At 52.3% G+C, this 13,539-nt stretch overlaps 1 protein-coding gene across 18 annotated transcripts in view; it reads right to left on the reverse strand.

Moving 5' to 3' along the window:
* The window catches only part of LOC309630696 (neurofascin), a 292,900-nt gene that overhangs the window by 43,073 nt on the left and 236,288 nt on the right, over window positions 1-13,539 (reverse strand). For all 18 annotated transcript variants that reach the window (XR_014245894.1, XM_082396241.1, XM_082396235.1 and 15 more), the window contains 8 exons: window positions 8,540-8,651; window positions 7,916-8,100; window positions 6,485-6,616; window positions 3,885-4,028; window positions 3,113-3,224; window positions 2,651-2,817; window positions 2,006-2,153; window positions 607-731 (listed from right to left, as the gene is read on the reverse strand). Coding sequence is in view for 17 of the 18 variants with exons in the window: in XM_082396241.1 (XP_082252367.1) it covers window positions 607-731; window positions 2,006-2,153; window positions 2,651-2,817; window positions 3,113-3,224; window positions 3,885-4,028; window positions 6,485-6,616; window positions 7,916-8,100; window positions 8,540-8,651 (1,125 nt within the window). In the remaining variant the exon portion in view is untranslated. The remainder of the gene's footprint in view (window positions 1-606; window positions 732-2,005; window positions 2,154-2,650; window positions 2,818-3,112; window positions 3,225-3,884; window positions 4,029-6,484; window positions 6,617-7,915; window positions 8,101-8,539; window positions 8,652-13,539) is intronic.

Consider the following 13,539-nt stretch of genomic DNA (forward strand, 5'->3'; position numbering starts at 1 on the left):
CCGAGGGACAGGAGTGCACTGAGAGTTATGGCAATAGGGGGCCCGGAGACAGAAGAGATGAGGACGGGATTTGCTTCCCCGGATGGGAGAGGCTACGTCCCCAGGTCTGGGATGGCTTAGTATTTACAGTCTGGCCTGGACACGAGGGCAGGACAAGACAGGATCATCCGAAATGCACAGCACCCTGTGAAATCCCATCAGGAAAGGGGTGCAGAGAGGAAGGCTAGCAGAGGGTGTTGGAAGGACGAACACAAAGTTCAGTCTTGCTTCAAGGATGGATCGTTTTAATTGACTTAGTGGTTTAGAGTTAGCTGTAAAGTTGGTAAAAATGATCACAATGAGAACCCCCTGTCCATTCCCTCTCTCCTTCAGGCACCCTTCAGGTGAGGATTTGGGCAAGTTAATGATTCCATTCAGGAGGTAAGGCATCCAGCACTGCTTGTTCTGAAAGGAGCAGCTTCCTAACCCTTAAACCGGAAGGCAGGAGGATCACCAGGCCTGGCTGGCTCGCTGACCACAGGCTCTGCCCTTGGAACCGTCCTCTGCTTCTCTGGCCTCGGGAAGTAGGGGGTGGGGATCAGCGCCAGTGTGGGCAGCGGCAGTTACCTAGCACGGTCAGGTAGGCCTTGGCCAGGTCTTGGTCCAGCTCGGTGCTGGCAATGCACGTGTAGCTACCCTGGTCCCGCTCGGCCACACCAAAGATGGTCAGGGAGTCCTCTTCCTTCTTCATCCTGCAAAGGTACCGGGCAGGGGTTGGGAGGAAGGCGAGTAGGGTGCCAGTGAAGGTGGCAGGCAGCAGGAGTGCTGGGCACTGCCCGGCTGCTTTCTCCCTGAAGTGGGGATGGTGGGTCAGAAGGCAGGAGGCGGCGCTGTAGTCTGGGCTGGGCAGCCGCAGCCCCTCCTAGGGGACGTGAGGCTCCACCTCAGTGCTTCGAGAGAGGCAGGGTCTTCATGTCACCTTGAGCACTTACGGTGCTTGCTGGAGGGGACAGGAAAGTAGGTGGAGCCAAAGTGGCCCTGACCCGTATTCACTGTCCTCAGTTCCCACACTGGGTCTGCTCTCTGTGCCTTTCCTGTGCTGTGCTCCCCTCCCGAATTAGGGCACAGTTAGGCCCACCCCCAAAAGGCAGGTCTTCTCGTACTTCCAGCTCCATCTTCAGCCCAGATTGATGCCCAGGCTCAGCCCAGGTGCCCCGGGCTCCTCTGCACTGTCTCCCATAGAGGGAGGAGGGCAGACTGTGAGCCTCGCTGAGGGCCATAATGCCTGCACCCACCCGCAGGCTACACCCCTGCAGAAAACCAGATCATCACTGGAAACAGCTGGTACTGATGCTCAACCTTCCCCGAGACGGACGAGGGTGAGTCCTGAAGGGAGGCTCGGATCAGCCGTTCTTAACCCTAGCTGCACATTACAAACACTTGGGGGGACTTTTAAACACTATCTATGCCTGGGCCCTCCCTCAACTCCAATTAAATCCGAATCTGGGATGAGGGATGGATGGGGCAGGCACGGGCCTGGTAAACGGTCCCAGGTGCATTAAGGGCAGAGAACCCCATTAACCACAAGGGTGAGAGTCTGCTCGGCCAACCTTGCCCTCTGCTGGAGAACAGGAGCACTGCAGGCAGGGCTGAGAGGATGGGGAGGGAGTCCTGGCTGTGAAAAGGAGGAAGGGAAAGGACAAAATAAAGGGAGGAGGACAGGAGAAGAAGTGAGGGAAGAGAGGGAGAGAAGTGAAGACAGAAAGGAGTGGGAAGGAGAGGAGAAGAGGGAGGGAGGAGGCGGAGAGAGAAGCAGAGCCCTGACGGGGGAGAGGGGGAAGCTGCAGTGGGAGGGGGGGTCTCGCCTGATGTGGAGGGAGTCGCTGAGGCTGTCACGCCCTCCTCAGCAGTTCCCCAGTGACACACATGACACAGGTTCCCTGTGTTCTTCGATGCATCCCCAAGAGCAAGGGAAAAGAAACCGCCCCAAAGGAGCAGCAGGAAGAGAGGGGGGAGAAGCGGAAACCTGTTCCCGATGTAGAGGGGCTCGTCGTCCTTCAGCCACGAGACTGTGAGCTTCAGGGAGGGGTCGTGCTTCACGCGACACTCCAGCTGCACCGTGGTGCCCCTTTTGGCGACCTGGTCCTCAGGCATCCGGTAGATCCTGGTGGGGTCTGTGGGGAAGCCCCCGGAGCTCGTCTCTGCCACCCCATGCCCGTGTGGCCACACAGTGTGACATGCATGACCTCCAGGTTAGATGGACCACGGAAGTGGCAGAAATAGGATTCGGTTACATGAATGGTAGGGGACGCCTGGTATGGGGGGGATCCCAAACAGTAGCCAATCCCCAAATCCTTTCTCTCCGGCTCAGGAACACAGGACGTATTTTCTGGGGTGGTAGTGGGGAGCTGGTGTGGGTAGCAGGCGTCCCTGCCTAAGTCTATTTGGACCAGGCTGGTAATGACTCAGTGCTCACAACACCAGGCCAGCCAGAGGCCCTGGCCACGAAACTTCCACGGAGAGGACACACAGACCTGGAGGGAGGTCCCACTAGGTATTAAACATTAGGTGTGGCACATTTTCAAAGTGAGTGACACACATGGATAACTTTGAGGAGGTGGCTTCCTTGCCCTCCCCACCCCTCCCTCTACCTAGCAACTCTCTCCTTTACCTTTGACCTCCAGGCGGACCTGGTTCTCAGCTTTGCCCAGGATGTTGGTGGCAACACAGGTGTAGATGCCTTGGTCCTCTTTGCGGATCATCTTGATTTCCAGACTGCCGTTCTCGTAGACATGGTAGTTGCCACCATCCAGGTTGCTTCCTTGCCCATTCTTAAACCTCACAACAGAGCAGCAGGACACACAGCATACTGAGAAAGGACCAGCCCGGGGAGCGGGAGGAGCCCCGAGCCTTGTGGGTCTTGCCTCCGACCACTGGGTGGCCTTGGCAAGTCTCTGGGCCTCGGTTTCTTTCTTTGCACAATAAGAGGGTTGACCCAGATGATCTGCCAACTCCTCCCAGCTTCAACCCTTTAAGGCTCCCAGGACTTGCTGAATACCTCTCATGGGCCAGATGGAATGAGAAAGGCGAGACAGATGACCCTGTGGGGGAGGCCTGGTCTCCTGGAACTTACCATCGGAGTGTGGGGATGGGAGACCCAAAGAACGGGCAGTCCAGCCGCGTCCGGTTGTACAGGATCACCCTGATGAGCTGGTTCCGGGGTGACAGCATCCGAGGCGGCACGTCTGCAATTCCCAGAGAACTGACCTTAGGTGGGGAGTCTTCCTCTTCCTCTCTGTGGACCAGTCTTATCTCTCTGTTCCTTCTCCTCACAGCAGCTTTCTCAGCACCAGTGTACCTTCCCCCATCAACCTCCCTCCTTTAAGAAGTCTCTGAGGGTTAGGTGAGGAAGGAGGAAGCTTATCCATTTGTCCTTCACCTACCCTACATCCAGTCCAGCTTTTGCAAAGGGTTCCCCCCAGTTTTCCAGCAGCTTCTATACCTGCCCCTCCACAGCCCCAAGGCTTCTCCTAGCTGCACCTGCCCACTGCCCTCTCCCTGCTCTGGGAATGTCACGAACATATTCAGGACTATTTCCCACCGAGACCATGGAGAACCCAGGGAGAGTCAACATGGACACACCAAGGAGACGAGACGGTCCCTCCTCTCATCAGGGGAGGAAGGGGACTGAGACTGACTTCGCGCATGGAATGAACTCTGTCTGCACACCCAGCTCTATGGATTTTAAGTCCTCCATCCTCCCCGCAAATGTCATTCTGGGTCTCTGTGCTTCTCCCATCCTGCCGCCCTCATACCCCACCAGCCTGGCCGATCACTGGAGGAGAAAGTGTGTCCATGAGGTGAGCAAGGTCCAGGCAGGCGAGCGGAGGGAGGGGTGCACTCACCCAGCACGCTGACGAAGGCGTTGGCCAGCAGGTAGCCGTGCTCGTTGGAGGTGTTGCACTGGTACACGGCCCTGCTGCTGATCTGGGTGTCCCGGAAGATGATGGTGTCCCCGGCCACCTCACGGTTTGGGTTGGGTGGTGCCGCTACAGTCGGAAAAGACACTCCTTGTGAGAAAGGGGGAGGGCAGGGCGAAGGGCACTTGGGACAGGACTCCCTGGTAGGACTGGGGTGCTGTGGAGGCAGTAGCACTGGGCCAGCTCAGACCCAGCTTCCGGCCCACCACTGCCTAGCTGTGTGGCCTGGGTCCATCACTGAGCCCACTGGAGTTTATTTCTCAATCCATCCAATGGGAATAGGAATCCCGATCAAACCTACACAGCAGCTGGGCAGCTGTGGTTGACAGCGTAAGCTTTGGAAACAGGAGGGGTTTGAATTCTAACCACACTACCTGCCGGCACTATTCAATGGCTCTGCACTTCAGTCTCCTTGTCAACTGAATGGGGATAACATATCACCTTGTGGGGCTCTTATGAGGATGACCGGAGATTCTCTGCATGTCATTAGCAGAGGGCTCAGCACATACTGATGATTATCGTTGTTATTATTTTAACTCAATGCACATATACTCACATGTGTTTTGAAAAGGATAAAGCAATATCCAACTAGATGGGACCACTTTCCCCTTCTCTGAGCAGACCACTCTGCAGACATTCACAAAGTTAAATCCGGAAGTCGAGGCCTGATGAAAGCTGAATGAGTCCCTGTATTTGCCAAAGCTACCTGATCTTCCCAAGACGAGTGCACACTGAGAGGACAATCCCTGCTGCAGTTCTCCTGGTACCACTGGCTGGGGATGCAGAGAGCAGAGGCTGGGGAGTGGCCGTGGGGTCTCACACCTGTCCCCGTTATCACTCTAAGACCTGGGGCAAATCAATAACTCCTCTGGGCCTCATTTCCTTCATCTGTCAAATGCGGAAGCATTACTCCCATCTTTCCCCTACTCTGAGGAAGGTTAAGATAAGAGAATGATAATGAGATAATGAGCTGTACAAATAAAAGTTTTTTAGAAGTGTAAAGAATCCCTACTTTTCTCCTCTTTCACCACCAGAAGGTGCCTTTCCTCTGTAAGATTTGGGGACTGGGCCAGATGACTTGGTTTGCGTGATCTAGGAACTCATCCAGGATCACTCAGACCTACCACAGAAGTCAGCAGAGAAGAACCCAGGGTCTGGCCCCATGGGCTCCACCCCACAGATAGCAAGTCTGAGCCCGGAACTAGGGAATCAGCAGGTGAACAAAGCCGAGGTCAGCATCCTTATCATCCTTCCGGAGTCTCCACTCAGCAAAAAAGCACAAAGGAAGCCGATGCCAGCAACTTTAAGTCTCCTTGCCCGGCAATTCCCACGGACCAGCTTTCCTCCCGGTCACTCCCTTGAGTGACGGGGGACCTTTCCCTGGACCAAGGCTCAGCTGTAAGCCCTGAACTTTGCATTTATTTAATGGTGCTGTGAAGTTTAAAGCCTTTGTTTGCTTTGTCCCCAAACTGCTACCAGGACAGGGAGAAGGGCAGAGGGCAGGCCGTGTCCGTGTGTCACTCGTATCCAGAGGCAGGGTATTTCCTGGGATAACTAGATGCTCAGTACTAGACAGGGTAGGCATATTGCACTGTCACAGCAGCCCACAGCTTCCCCACTCACTAGCCATGTGACCTCGGGCAATTCCCTGCACCATCAGAGCCTCACTTCCTCATCTTTAATGTCTGAGGTTAAAGAGAGAAGAGGAATGCACAGTGCCTGGCACACAATAAATGTCTAGAAAGGTGCATTCTCCTCTACCTGTCTCCCTGCCTCTCCACCTGTTTCTATCAGCTGTTGCTTGTGAGTTAGGCTCTGAGGTCTCGCCATCTATTTTTGGCCCCATCGGGTTGATAACATTGTTTGCATTTCCTCTGACCCCTTAGAGAAAGTAAGGACAGGACACTTAAAAAGTAAATGCAACTGGAGCGAATATGATGTGAAAAGTTGACCTCTGGCTGGAAGGATCCCTGGAGTCACCCACTCCAGTATCTGGGTAGGACTAAATCTTCCTGATGTCTGTGCGCACTCAGTAACTGCACTGTGCACCTCTGCTCTCATAGGGAAGTTTTCCCTCATTTCTGACCATATCTTTCATGTTGTCGCATAACCCTGCCTCTTATTTTGCCCTCGGCAGAGAGAGGGACTTGGGTAAACGATGGAAATGAGTTACCGAGCTCTCCTCTACCTCCTGAGCCCCAGCCATCACTCAGAGCCTATACTCTCAGGAGATACAGGCTGAGGTCTCCAGCCCTTGAACTGGGCTCTGTAGTTGTAAAGGGTAGAAAGCAGAAATTTATGAAAAACCCCAGGGAGCAGAAATCCCCTAAACATGGGAACATAACCACAGGCCTTCTGTTCTCTCTCACACACAAATGAGGCAGGTTTCCTGCCTCTTGAGATGTCCAAAGAGATGGGCTACTCCCTCACTTCTGCTACAACAGGGCTGGCCCACAGGGATGGGGAGCTGGATCCTCTGGCAGGAGACAGAGCAGAGGCAGGCGGGAGAACAGTGCGTTACTCACATTGCAAAGGTTCCCCATTCACCATCCACTGGACGGTGGGCTTGGGGTTCCCATTGGCTCGACACACCAGTCTCCCGTCCTCGCCAGGAGCCAGGATAAGGTTCTTGGGTTCGTCCAGCCAGTAGGGAGCAGCTGGAAGACAAGGACAGGCATAGGCAGGGGTGTCAGATGACAGGAGCAGCCAGAAGGAACCAATGGGCCCCCTCTAGGAAGGCAGGAGCCCCCGAGTGCTAGCCCCAGGCCCCCGCCACCTGCCCAGGGCTCATCCTGATAGGGTGACAGTCTAGGCTGCCTTTGGTCAGCTTGGCACTACAGATGCTGACTGATTTATTTCAAGTTCACAGAACAAGAGTTCTCAACTGGGGCTCCCTGAAGAGCTGTTAACAAACATGGGTGCCAGGGCCCATCTTCGACCTACTAAGTTAGAATCGTCGGGGGACGCCTGGGCGGCCAATGCGTTGAGAGCTCCCCAGGCGCTTGTGGTGTGCACCCAAGGGCTTGAGCCAGGGAGGGTGGTGAAGTAGCAGGGGTTGGCCCTCTGGATTCCTGCTGTTGTTGCTGCAGGATCAGACCATTTAGGAAAGGCCTGATATTCATTCTTTTAGACACTAAGCTTCGGTTAGAGCAGACGCTCTTAGCTGGCCACCCCTTCCAATTTTCTGGAAATTTTTGTGAATATGTGGATATGGATTTTTTTGAGAAGAGGGTCCTTTGGATCAGAGTCCCAAAGATCTTGAAACCCCAATAAAGGTTAAGAGGCCCTTGTTCGAGTGTGGTGCTGAAACCAAGGTCACAGGTCAACCTGAGCATGTACTAGGAAAGTTCTTGCACTGTGGTTTCAGACCTCATCACCCCAATCATCCATTCAGCCCACCATTCAGACTGAGAAGTGACTAGTGCACCCCCCTGCCACCCATGGCTGGGACCCACAAAGGCACGTGCTCTATTGCCTGCAACAGCTCAGGTGGCCCATCTATGCTTTGGGGGGAGGGAAGGATTTTTTGAAAAATAATTTGGGCCATGATGACTCCCCATTTTTAAAAGAGAACCACACACAAGTACACAGACAGCACAGGCCTAAGACAACACACCGTGAACAGGACTGAGAAACGAAAGACAGAAAGGTTCTGAGTGATCCAAATAGGCCACAGGAGAAAGTGCACCTGCTGAGGGAGCCCCAGGCACAAAGAGGAGTTGGGCAATGGTCAGGGCGGATTTCCTCCCTTAACACCTCCCTCTTTCCCCCTGCCCTTTTACACACACACACACACACCTGGGGGTGACACCATTCCTGCAGGACACTATTGCCACTAATCAGCATGTTGGACGTTTTCCCCACTCACCCTGCCCCCCAACCACGCTGAGAGGGAAGGGTGGCCATGGAGTGTAGGGCTGGCAAAATCATCGTAATGAGAAATACACACAACGTACCCTTTACTCTCACCGAGATCGTGTGCCGGATGCTGCCCATCTTGTTGGAGGCCAGGCAGAAATACTCCCCAGAGTCTTCCTCGGACACGTTGGTGATACGCAGGGCCTTGTTAAAGTTCTCAAACTTGGCCTTGTCAGATGGGAGGTCCCCACCTTTCTTGTACCATGCGATGTCTGGTGTTGGGCTAAGAGGGACCAGGAGAGAAACAGGGACTTATCACTAAATGTGGCTCTGCTATTATTGTATGGAGCCCGGGACACCCAGGTGTCCTTAAAGTGCACTCGGGCCCAGGAGGATGCATGTCCTCTGAGAGCTGATGCCGCCTATGCAGAGGGGATGCTCAGCCACAGGGCGCCTGAGGGACTTATCTAAGGTCACAGAGGGTCTAACACACATACAGGAAGCCTAGTCACCTCCTTTCTTCATTATCTGAAAAAGAGAGGCGGCCAGTGGGATGGAGATGACTATGATTTGCATCGTCCTCACTAGGAGCTGTTCGCCTCTCTTTTTGCACTGCCACACCACCCCCCCCACCCCAAAATGTGGCAAGAACAGAGCATGCATAAACCCCCAGCCCAGCCTCCTGGAGGGTGGCCAGAAGTCGGGGTGCAAACTGTACGTACACCCCGGAGGCGATGCACTCCAGCAGGAGGTCCATGCCACGCAGCACCATCTGACTGCTCGCGGTGCCCTGGGGATACATGAAGCTGGGTGTTCTTTCTGCAACTCCTCGGGCTGAAACAGGATGGAACAAGCTCTCGTGAGCTTATTGCCCAGAGGGCTGACCCAGCTAGGCCAGAGCTGTCGGGCTAGAGAGAAAGGTTATCATGCCCTCCTGCTTACCCCCTTACCCTCAGAGGCACCAAGCCCCAGACCCTCCCCGCTGAGACCACCCCAAGGGCCGGGACATCATTAAGAGAGGTGTGTTAGGAAGCGCGGGGCTCCTCGGCCCCACCAGCACATGTGTGTGAGCAGCTCTACGTTCTGACAGGACCTGCCAAGAGGAGCCCAGCTTTCCTCCCAGTTCAGTAAGCCTCTCTGGCCCTGGAACGGGGGAGGAGTTGCCTGAGCAGCGAGTAGTGTACTCCCCGAGCATCTCGTGTTGGGATCCAGAGGCCAGCACGGTGGCCCCCAGGGAGGCCATCTCAGCAGCAGTGGAAGAAAGAGAAGGAACATCTTGGGGCCACAGGATAACCTTCTCTTTGGGACCCTGGAGACAAGGAGCTGGGATGAAGCCACAGAGACTCAGATGAACAGTCAGAGATGCAGGGAGTATTATTAATGGTTTAGCAAAGACATGGAGAGAGTTAATGAACAGAGATGACAGGAAATCACTTTGGGGCCAAGACCATTCTGCTTCTTCACTAATGACTCTGGAAGGGGGCTGGGGAGGAGGGTGTTAATTGGACGTGAGAGGCTGGGGGAGGGGTGAGAGGCAAGGGGCAGCCAAGATGGCGGAGGCGATCTGCAATTCAACTAGGCTGGAGCAGCCACGGGGTCTGGCATCAATGACATGCACACAGCTTTTGGAAGCCAGGTGGCTCACAGAGAGTGACGCTGTCAGGGTGGTTATTTCCCTGTGGAAGGGGTCATGCAAGTCTGGGGACACTCCAGCGCAGTAGACCCCACCTTACCTCAGCCTCACCTCTCCCTCAGAGCACAGTTCTATGGAAGCGGATAAGATGGGACGGAGAAGAACAAGGATTTTGCAACCAGGAACCACAAAGCAAAGGGAAACTGGAGCAGTCACCCCTGCTCAAAAGGTGTATGACTGCAAACAAGAAGAGTTAAAAATATAAATATAAGCTGGGCCTACCCATGGGTTTCATGGGTCTTCAACTCAGCTGGAGAGGTGAGAGCTGGAGGGGAGGCAGGGCTGCCAGGAGCTGGGAGCCCTCAGACACGCCTGGAGGGAGAGCAAGGCATTCTTCCCGGCAGGAGTCAGGTATTGTTACTGGGCGCTGGCAGAATGAGGACAGAGTGGCAGGGGGAACTCTGTGTCTGTGACATTGCTCGACTTATTGAGCTAGCTAATGGCTGGCTGGAACAGCGGGGCTCCTGTCCTAGGGGCGCCCAGCTTCTCTCCATCAGCCATCAAGGGAGTGGGTTTCGTAGAGTTGGCATCTATTTTATCCTTTTGTCGAGGGGAAGAACTGATGAAACATGTGGAGGTAGTTAGGCTACTGGCACAATATATGGCACATATCGAGTGTTCAGTAAGTGTTTGTGGGATGAATAAATTCAAGAGGAGAAGAGAATAAAAAAGAAGGCAACAATTTACCCCGTGTTATCTCTCTCTCTGTAGATATGCTCATCTGTCCCACCAGCACACACATATACAACAGTGGCTACTGAAGGGGTTAATCCATTATGTGGTTAATTGGTTACCGTCTATAACTCTTACAGCATCCAGCTCTCAGTACCGAAGAAGCCTGATACCAAAGCAGCAGCTTCCTCCCACCCATCATCCCGGAATCACCCAAACGGTCAGACTACACAAGGTCAGGGGCACCATGAGGAGACGATTTGGTAGCAGGAGGCTCTGGTGCCGGTTTGGTGAATCTGGGAGAGCTGGGAACCGTGGGGTTACGTGGAAGCTCAGTCGGCATACTCCCTCCACATGGGAACAAAACCTGCAGAAACCAATTTGTGACCCTGTGGACATTTAATTCACACCATAGGGTGCAGCCCTGCAAGTACCCACGACCAGCAAAGCATTAAGTACAGGAAAGGGGGAAATGAACACTGAGGCCTGCTGTGGCCGCCTTGACACGCTGCAGCTGTGACTATAAAACGGTTACGGCAATACTTCATTTGTAGGATGTGGGCTAGCAGCCACAGAGTTGTTCCAAAGGAGGAGAAGCTACTGGGAAATGAGCCAAAGTTCAAAACTACAGGGAAGAACATCCTAAAGGCAGAGGTAATAATCAGGGCCGCCACTCGGCCGTTTACTATGGGCCAAGCGCTGGGGCTCGGCTCCATCTCCATCACCATCATCACGTTCGATCCTCACAGCAAACTTGGAGGGTATTACTCCCATTTTCCACAGAGGAAACTGAGGCTCAGTGGAGTCAACAGACTTGCCAAGGTCACAAGCCAGTTATATTTTGGATTGTGGACCATCTGGTGTCAAAGCTTGTGTTCTAGCATCTATTCTATATTGCCTCTCTCTTTAAAGATGGATACCCTACTTGTTCCTGCTTCTGACAGTCAGCTTTGGGAAGATTTTTCGTACTCAAACCAAAGAATACCAAAATTCAAGGGCAAAAGAGGTAAAGGAGAAAGATATTTTTGTCTTAATGAGCTGCTCTGGTGAAACTCTTCCATGACGTTTTCCTCAAATATTGTTCTTACCATCTCAGCTGAGATTCTATCTCTCCTCGATGGCTATTAAGTAAAGTCAGGCCCAAACTGGAAAAATAGAAGCTGGGCTGGAAATTAAGAGGCTCCAAAGACATCTCAGCTGGATTGTTCAAGCCACGGAAAGCTTGAAGAGGAGGCAGGGTGACACATGGTATCATTAAGGGATGAGAAAGCTGGACCCAAAGGGGAGATCGTGAAAAAATGTGGTCTTACATGAAAGGGATTTGCAGGAAAATTTACAAAGGATAATCCAGCTGGTGGCTTTGGGAGCCACTGCTCCCGAGGGAGGGTAGCTCATTTCTTCCCCTGGAGACGTAGACCCAGAAGGAGGGTCGGAGACAAAGGCGATTGATTATTCTATGAGACTCTATATGGTGGAAGACGACAGAGTCTTCTAGGGCATCATAGGATCCCACCACCTTCTCAGAGGTGGGGATCCAGCCTCTCCAGCTTGATGACGCTTCACTGACTCTCCCAAATCTTCAGGGCTGGACCTAATATCTGATCATCTCAGAATCCAGATGCTAAAGCTCACATCTGTGAGGATTCGGGAAGAGCTTCCCATGCAGGCCCATCTGACCTCTAGGCCAAGGGCAGCCCATCCTCTCCTGCTCTCACAAGCTGTGGTACAAGAGCAGTTTCCAGGGAAATCTGGTCAGCAGGGGGACGTCAGGAGATGCGTCTGCCTCAACCACCTTGGCTTTAAAGAGCCAATGAAAAATGCCTCAATTGTCTCCTGCAAAAGTACGGGTCAAAATTGCTGAAAACCCGAGTTGCTCCCCCTCTGTCAAGTACTGTGTGTTAGCAGAAGAGAGTTCAATGAATCAGATGTATCTGGAATCCACAAACAGCTTTTAGGGGCGGCTGGATCCTACCTTTAGCTGCTTGTGATTCTCAGAACTGAGAACTCATGGGCCTGGATCCCTGGCATCTCACCACCTCTCTGGCTCTAGAAACGGCTGACAAAACAACCCCAGAAGACAAGAAAAACTCTTTGTCTAGTAAATTTGATACCTTCTGCCAGGAAATCTCTTCCATAAATCTAACCCAAATCCCTCATGCTGTAGTTGGAGCTTTTTTCTTATCCAGTTCTCAGCATAGCTGAGAATCTGAAAAGCTTTCGTTTTTCTAGTCTGCCCTAAAATTTCTCCCTCCGTAGTACTTTCTTCCCATAATCGTGCCTGCAACTCTCCCCTAAGCTTCTCTTCAAGTTCTCCACATCCCTCTTAATTTGAGAAGCAAAGAACAATTGTACTTGATACAGTCAACACTAAGCCTTTAACACCAATAATGGTAACATTTATTAATCATTGCTGTGTCTGACACCACACTAGGAACATAAACACATTATCCTGTTTAATCTTCACAACAATCCTTTGGGGCAGGTAATACACCCATTTTGCAGATGAGGAGATTAAAGGTCTGACGCACTAAATGACTTGTCCAAGGTCACTCAATGGTATGTCCTGGAGGCTGAGTTTAATTCAAGGCAGTCTGCCTTAGAGCACACATCCTTATCTTCCTTTCTCCTTTCCTGGATGAATCCTAAGTGGCAAGTTACAATTTTCAGACCAGCTTCCCCCTGCTACTTAGCAGGTCAGGGGGCATCTGGCATATGTTCAGAGGATACCAAACCACTATAGAGATCACTAGGACAAAGCATAGCTACGGGCTGGCCCTACTGTTACAAAAGGGGCATATTTCAAAGCCAAGTTCAGAGGTGTACTGGGTACTGTTCATCATACTGTGTCTCTCTGTCCAGCTTCCTGAACTCAGGAAGGACCTTATCTTCTTTCCTTTCTTTTCACTTTCTGTTTCTTTCTAGAAGCATTCAAGTTAGCTGTCCTTTGTTCAACATGTACCTCACTTTGACCTTATATCCTTTCCAGCTGGGGTCATACTTGGTCAGCCCCACTCTACCTTGGATTGAGGAGATGAGGTCAATCTTCTTCTGAGCTCTTGTGAGTTTTGCTTGGTTTCATAGCCCTGGATGATGCTTATAACTCCTACTTATTTACTTACAGTAATATCTACCACTGGTCACAAACTGGTTTAAATGGCTGGAATCACTTAAACTTATATAATTGATAAAACAACTCTATATGCATGTCCCCCTCAGTGGTTTATCTTATATAAAGCAAGGAGCTTGGACCAGATGGCCTCTAAGAGACCTTCTGGCTTTGATAGACTCCAGCTTTAAGAATACTTCCATAACAGATTACCCGGAGTCCAACTGAGAAAAAGGCACATTCCACACCAA

Source organism: Balaenoptera borealis (assembly GCF_965194805.1).
Source record: "Balaenoptera borealis genome assembly, chromosome: 1".
Taxonomy (NCBI): domain Eukaryota; kingdom Metazoa; phylum Chordata; class Mammalia; order Artiodactyla; family Balaenopteridae; genus Balaenoptera; species Balaenoptera borealis.